A 7,898-nucleotide genomic window follows, 5' to 3' on the forward strand; every position below is an offset into this window, starting at 1 on the left:
ACATTTTCTAGAGTAGATTCGACCAAAAGGGAGACGTTTTGGGAGAGGGGATTTGACCTAAAGAGGTAAGAACACGCTAGGAGCAAGACGGAGAATTCTTCTACGAGTTTTTCACTTCATTCTTCCTATTTTCATTATTGGTTATGAGTTCTAGTGTTGTAGTTTTGTATAGCATCATGAATAGCTAATTTGTTATTTAGGGTTTTGATGGAACCTTTTGTAGGATAAAGTCTTTTGATGTTTTTATATAACTGAGCCGTTGAATTTCTCTACTTGTTCAACTACGTATTTATTGTTGTTGATTGAATGACCATCAATTGACTGTGCCTATTTAATATGTATTGCTTGGAAAATGATACATATTTAGGTAGTTGTTGAACAACATCACTCATAACATATGTGAGGAATCAATACGGAAGGTTTAAAGGTGGGATTAGGAATAATGAAACCTTGGTGCGATCTTAGTGAGCGGTGAATTAGTGTCAGCTAGTGTAGTTCGGAAGAATATATCTAGTAAATTATGGTAGTTACTCGGAAGAGAATTACGACACCCGAAGTACTCACGATCGGTAGAGAATACTTGGGCGAAATTATAAAAAACGTAGCGGGAAAGATTCTGACAATTGGGGGGATCACAACTTTAGACCTCCTTAGGCTTGTCTCCAATTTCATCCTTGTTAGTTGATAATTTTACTGCTTTATAATTATCAGATACATGCAGACATGATAAAGGTACCTCCGAGCGAGCTCAACACAACAAGTTCACCGTGATCGTTCGCCGCCTGGGGAATGGACGTTATTGGACCAATCAAGCCTGCCGCTTCCAACTGACATGTGCTTATCTTAGTAGCCATCGACTATTTTACCAAATGGGTCGAAGCAGCATCTTATAGAGCAGTAACTAAGAAAGTCGTGGCAGACTATATCCGCGATCGCATTATTTGTCGATTCGGGATTCCGGAGTCTATCATTACTGATAACGACTCCAACCTCAACAACAAGTTGATGAAAGCTATGTGTGAAACTTTCAAGATCAGACACAAGAATTCCACAGCCTACAAGCCTCAAATAAATAGAGTTGTAATATTTGTTAGTTAATTAGTAGAAATAAAAATCAAATCTTTATAACTAGGAAATTATTTGAACTTGTGTTTTTTTTTTTTTTTTTTGCGATATTGAACAACTGTAGCTAGGCCTTAGTTCTATGTGGGATTCGGCTCCAGACTTTTAGACTGGATTATATTTGCAACGACCGATTCTCCTTTTTAGGACTAGAGTTGAGCGTGATCATGTTACATTGAAAATATAATCGCCGGAATATATGTTTGGTAGTATATGTCTTATTTAAGAAAAACCCAATAAGAAAACCGAAATATTGACTAAACCCCACAAAATTGAATCGATAAAAAAATGACTTAATTGATTTGGTTTAGTTCAAATATTTGAAAAACCGACTTACTTGATTTGATTTCTTTTTAGGGAAAAGCCTATTCAAACCTAACCATGAACACCCCTGCTCGAGGTATTAGAAAAGTTACTTTAGGTGGTCGATCCCTTTAGGTGGTTGTCCTTATGCCACATATATTGACAGATATTATTAATTGTGGCTGCAGCTCAAGTGCTTATTCTCTATATATTCGAGATGTGTTGTTAATTACTAACATCAATGAGTCCGTTTTTGAAGCAACAACATTGAGTGTACCTTCCCCAATGGTGCAAACGTAGCTAGGTTTCTAAAGTTATTTTGTTTTTTGGTATTCGTATTGAGCTTGATTAAATTCGGAATCCAAAAAATTTTATATTAAAGGTAAAGTATTTCTTAACAAGAATGACTTCTTATTTAAGATTCAAATTCGAACTCTTTAATTAAGAATGAAATCACGGCGACCCTTGTTGGTGAGGATTTTAAAGTAAAGAGCTCGGGCTTTATTTACGTTGTTGTTTCTCAATACTCGAGTCTGAACCTCTTTCTTTCTAACTATTTAGCTGGATATATTTGATTGAAGCCTATAGTTTCATATACCAATACTTTTCATGTTTTAATTTACATTAATCTTTTCTCAGTGTGAAATGACCTAAAATATTTGTTATTATAATATTTATTCTAATGTTCAAATTTGAATTTTGATTTGGTGCTTTTTATCAAAGTAACTTTTCAATTACTAATTTAATATTTCTGTTATAATTGGATGGCGTTGAAGGGTCAACGGAGAGGTAGATGCAGGCCGGAAAAATATTTGAAGAGGTGATTATGCAAAATATGGTGTTGTTCTAGCTTATTGAGGACATGACTATGAATATAAAGTTGTGGAGGTTAAGAATATAAAGATAAAAGGGTTAGGCAGCCGAGTGTTGTCCTTGTTTGCAACAGTAACTTTGATACACCACTTCGTATCTTTCATGTATTTTCGTATCCCTACAGATCTGTTACTACTTGTTGTTGTCTTTTGTTTCGATTTTCTAATTGTATTATCTAGTGCTAGTTTTGTATTTTCGCTTCGGTTGTCAGATCAGTTTGCTAGTTATTGTCCCTCCCTTTTTTCCTTCTTAAGTCGAAGGTTTACCGGAAACAGCATTTCTGCATTCTTAAAGGCAGGGGTAAGGTCTGCGTACACTCTACCCTCCTAGATCCCACTTGTGAGACTACACTGTGTTTGTTATTATAATATTTTAGTTATAATCATTAATAATGTGATATTAAAAGGCAAATTCAGACCTTAAAGCTTGTTTCACCAAAACAGTGTAATATAAAATATGATAAATGAAATAGTATTGTAAAAAAGACAAAAAAATCTCATATGAAAAAATAAAAAGGGCAATTTGGGAAAATAATAGGAGGTTACGAACTCAAGGATTCAAAGTCCAACCAAAGTAAAGTGGGGACTCCAGCTGTTGTCATTTGGCATTTTTCTTCCTACCCAGCGCTTGACTGACCAATCATTCATCAAATCAAACCCCTCTTAAATACTCTCCAAAACCCAAAATTAAGTTGAATTTAGTGGTTGTAGTAGTTTAGAACAAAAAATCAAAACTAAGTAAATAAAAACACCCTTCTTTTTCCATTTCTTGGTCTCTACATTTTTTCAGTGTCACTTTTCTACTTGTCATCACATCCTCATACTACTGCATTTTCTAGAAGGTTTTGCTTATATAGTTCCCTTGAGATTTTCTTGGAATATCCTATCAACCCCAGATCAGATTTTTGCAAATTTAGCCATTTTAGATTCTTAGGCAGTTGTCAGCAATTAAAACTGACTTCTTAGTAGAGTAAAGAAAAAAAAATTACGGCATAGAAATCTGATCTTTAGTAAGGTTCAAGTGATTTTGGATAAATGAAATGCATTTCTGTTGTTAAGGCCAGATTTTGATTGCATACAAATCTGATCTTTAGTGGGTTTTAAGTGATTTTGGATAAGTGAAATGCAAATCTGTCGTTAAGGCTAGATTTTGATTGCATAAATATCTGATCTCTAGTGTGTTTTAAGTCATTTTGGGTAAATGAAATGCAAATCTGTTGTTAAGGCCAGATTTTGATTGCATAAAAATCTTATCTTTAGTGGGGTTTTATGGGTTCTTGTTTCAGTATTGAAGAAGATGAATCAGAACTGCACCAACATAACAAGCCAGGTTTCTTTTTTTTTTTCCTCATTATTTTTATTTGGGGTTATTTTTATAGTTTTGTTATTTGTCTTGATACTTTGTAACAGAAATTTAAAAGTTTTCAGTGACCAAACAGATGTGTCTGATAGTCCATTTATTAACATCAATTCTTGTGCATTGACTTTATTTTGTCATTCTGATCTGTTTTTCTTGTGATGTTACTCTTGGAATTTTTGAGGTATAGTCAAGTTACAATTATTAGTGTTACCAATGCTGCTAATCCCAAGTTAGTTAAGGCTCTCTATTGCCAATTATGGAAGTTAGCAGTCTGATTGGAATTTAGATGTAAGTTATTATTCGGGAATAGCTGTTTGGACTCTAAATTTGCCATGTCATTGCCACTTTGCTTGAATCAAAATTGACCTAATTCATTGATTAGGGGAATTGCTTTGACCTTTGAGATATTAGACTTTGTGCCGATTTTAAGCGTAAAACGGTCCGTTTACCAAGTTGTCGTTTTATCTTAGACAGTAAGAACTATCGGCTAAACGGAATCTCTTCAAGATCACTGCAATGATGTGATGCATAGTCTATTACTTGATGTAAAGACAAGACTTTTACTGCTTTTGTAACATGGGATCTCCTAAAATGCAAAGTATAAGAGTAATATTACTACTATATCTTATCTTAAAGAGAATCAAATGTGAACATGATAATTGAGGAATTCTGTTTTTTCTTCCTTTTCTTTTACTTCCAGTTGGCCATGGTGTTGGTGCATATCCTACCAAGTCAAATCCTGTAATTCCGCAGAGTACTAATCGTGATGCTAAAGACACTGAAAAGACAAGCAGCATTGTGGTAATACCCAAAAATCTCAAGGACCTGCGGCAAAATCCAGGGAGTAGTGATCTTGATATCTTCACATATGAAGAGATGAAGTTGTCTACTAAGCACTTTCGACCAGATAAGGTTCTTGGAGAGGGTGGATTCGGCATTGTGTACAAAGGAGTTATTGACGAACAGGTCAGGCCAGGGTACAAGACCACATACGTTGCCATTAAGGAGCTTGATCCGGAAGGTCTTCAGGGCGACAGAGAGTGGCTGGTAGGGGTTCAACTTATTTGCTATTAAACACCAAATACTTGTTGCTGTCTCTGTGAAATTGAACCGTGGTATTCTGAGTGTCATTAGATTAGTAAAGGATCTTCGTGATATCTTCTGAAACAATAAACAGATCAGTTTTGCATCAACTTTACAGAATTTTGAGGTTACTGATACTACCAAAATGAGGTTTTGGCTTAAAGATTGGAAAATATTGCTATTGTCTATATTATTTACAGTCTTTTGGTATCCCTTTGTTTAGTTTGATGCGTAGTTGAAATAGTCATTCACCTCTCTTTTTCCGCACCAATCTTGCTCCTCTGAATCTCTGATGCATCCTGCCTAAAAAGCAAATAAGGGAAGGTAGCATAAGGTGAAAGAGAAGTATATACATAGTTCTATGGAACACACAATTGCCTGATATATCTCCATAAACTAGATGGTTTCGCCAATTTGGGACAGGTTCTACACATTTTTATTTTGAAGCTTAATAGTAACTTGATTGTGGGCATGTGGCCTTTAATTGTGCTATGAGTTATAATTTCATGCTGTTGCTTCAGTTTTTTAGGTGCAATTGTGTCGTCTAATCCAGAGAGATTATGTACACAAGTCTCCTAAATGACATGATCTATCCATGTAATCTTACTAAGAATGAAGATTCGCAACTTGTTTGAAAATGCGTAAAATGTATGTTGGCTTCACGGACATTCTCTAAACCGTTGAACAATAAAAGAAACTTGTCATATTTTGGACAAAGCAACTTAGCTGAGTTCAAAATTGCCCTCTTGCCTTTCTTTTTCTCCAATATCCAATATTAAGAGGTCAGTTCTCCGGTTTCTTATTTTAAATTATAAGCAGTAACATCATTTTGGTTCATTTGTTTTGTTTTCTCCCATGGTTTCTGGTACTTCTTGTCTTCCTGTAAATTCTTTTCTCCAATTTTCTTTCTCTGTTTCACTTGTCACTTATTCATGTGTTAATCGCTTTCGTCTATTTGTCTAACTACTCAAACAATGGACAACTTTTTTCTGTTTCCTGTGTGATATAATGACCAAATATTTTTTTGTCAATGGACTCTTAGATGTCAATTAATATATCTTACATCTCAACTGCATACAAATTAATAGTGACATGCGTTTGGGAGAATGCAACACACAGTGTAAAGAAGATATTTGCTAAGTGTATATTTTGGTCTGCTGTTCAATGGCATGTGCGTCGCTTATTTAACTCATTTACATGCAGGCAGAGGTGAACTACTTGGGGCAGCTTCGACATCCAAATTTGGTGAAGCTGATTGGATACTGCTGCGAGGATTACCATAGACTATTAGTTTATGAATATATGGCATCTGGCAGCCTGGAAAAGCACCTTTTTCCAAGTGAGTACTCAGTACCCATGTCGCTCCATGTTGATGAAGGCTAAAGAATTGTCTTTCTTGTTTCCCGATCCTTATTTAACGGATCAGTATTATCGAGTTGTTTGTTCTCTTTGGAAATTTCCTCTTCCTCTCTTCAATCATGTCTTGTGCTGTAGGAGTCTGTGCTACTCTAACGTGGTTAAGAAGAATGAGAATTGCTTTGGATGCTGCTAAAGGGCTTGCTTTTCTTCATGGAGCTGAAAGGCCTATAATATATAGGGACTTCAAGACGTCAAACATTTTGTTGGATGCGGTGAGTTGTCTTTTTCATGATGTACTTTTCTTTCAAAATCCCTTCTGGTTGGTTTTGTTGTTTGTGTTTGTGGTGTGGTATTGGCTACTTACTGAGAAGAAGTACGGGTGAAACTAAAAGTGCTATCCAATCTTTGCCTTTATTAACATTTTGATTTGATGCAGGAGTTTAATGCAAAGCTTTCTGACTTTGGACTTGCAAAAGATGGGCCTATGGGAGATCAAACACATGTATCAACTCGTGTAATGGGCACTTATGGCTATGCTGCTCCAGAGTATGTCATGACCGGTAAGTCTTATGGTTGCTTGTTGCAAAAACCAGGCAAGCATAAAACAAAAGCTAATGAGATAGCTGTTTGTTTTATGCGGCCGCTTATTTCTTTCAGTAGGTAAAGCACCTTCTGTGCCTAGCAAAGAACGATGGTTAGACACCTATTTTGCCCAAATCCTCTTCAACCTTTATAAATGAGTGATTTGACGTTTTGCCTATATTTGTGAACACATATAGCATCGATATCTAGTCCATCTGCCTTACACAGCTGTTTACAGAAACTGCATTTGAAGACCCAAGTATTGAAATTCTTCAACATAACTCATAGCATCTTCCTGATCTTCTTTCTGCAGCCAACGACCAACATGTTATACGCCTTATGGCTTATGCCTTTCTGTAATTGTCCTCACTTTTGCTTATGGCTTGTGATTATTCTGTGTATTGTTGTTGAACTAAGATGCGCAATTGCATTATTCAGGACATCTAACAGCCAGAAGTGATGTTTATGGTTTTGGCGTTGTTTTGCTTGAAATGCTCATTGGAAGGAGAGCAATGGACAAAAGTAAACCTAGCCGGGAACATAACCTTGTAGAGTTTGCTCGACCTCTCTTGAATCATAGCAAGAAGCTTTTCAGGATAATGGACCCTAGACTTGAAGGTCAATACTCTTCTAAAACTGCATTAAAAGTTGCCAATCTAACCTATCAATGCCTAAGCCAAAACCCTAAAGGGAGGCCTGTCATGAGTCAAGTCGTTGAAATACTTGAAGCGCTTCAACCACAAGATAAAGGTGAAGAAGCAATTCTTACGAGTGGAAGTGGTGGTGTCACCTTGTATGAAGCTAAAGCAAACCCACTCAAATGTGAAAGTGAAAGAGAAGCTGATGCAGCACAGAGGAGTAAACAAACAAATGGAAGAAGCAAGAGCGAGATACCAAAGGAGTGTGACCTTTATAGCCCTTCTCCTGATCTTGTGCTCGATGTGGGATCAGTTTCTTCAAGAAGTTGAAGCTACCAAGCAAAGCTTAGATGAATCTTGTGTTGTACCAAATGCATCTTTATTAATTCGCATTACATATCTTTTCTCTTAGCATTCCTTCATTGGAGGAATTAGCTATACTTGGAAGACACTTTGTATGTCATTCCGCGTCTATTTTATTATGCTGTATTGAGGAAATTGCCTTAGCTTTGAGACATTTGGTAATATTAGGGAAATAATAAGGTCCCTCCGAAGGAGGGGTCTGGCATCAAGCATCAT

General features: G+C 36.1%; 1 protein-coding gene across 1 annotated transcript; it reads left to right on the forward strand.

Moving 5' to 3' along the window:
• Positions 1-2,988: 2,988 nt before the first annotated feature.
• Positions 2,989-7,898, forward strand: LOC107767808 (putative serine/threonine-protein kinase PBL17). Its single transcript, XM_016586902.2, has 6 exons — positions 2,989-3,627; positions 4,358-4,704; positions 5,944-6,079; positions 6,235-6,371; positions 6,536-6,659; positions 7,120-7,898. The coding sequence occupies exons 1-6, from the start codon at positions 3,567-3,569 to the stop codon at positions 7,647-7,649; spliced, it is 1,335 nt and encodes a 444-aa protein (XP_016442388.1). The 5' UTR covers positions 2,989-3,566; the 3' UTR covers positions 7,650-7,898.

The sequence above is a fragment of the Nicotiana tabacum genome, chromosome 10, assembly GCF_000715075.1.
Source record: "Nicotiana tabacum cultivar K326 chromosome 10, ASM71507v2, whole genome shotgun sequence".
NCBI lineage: Eukaryota > Viridiplantae > Streptophyta > Magnoliopsida > Solanales > Solanaceae > Nicotiana > Nicotiana tabacum.

Excerpts from the sequence above, each read along its gene's own strand:
- LOC107767808 (XM_016586902.2), top strand. The coding sequence starts at position 3,567 with ATGGGTTCTTGTTTCAGTATTGAAGAAGATGAATCAGAACTGCACCAA. Across the intron at positions 6,372-6,535 it reads CAAACATTTTGTTGGATGCG|GAGTTTAATGCAAAGCTTTC; the intron begins GTGAGTTGTCTT and ends GATTTGATGCAG. Across the intron at positions 6,660-7,119 it reads TCCAGAGTATGTCATGACCG|GACATCTAACAGCCAGAAGT; the intron begins GTAAGTCTTATG and ends TGCATTATTCAG.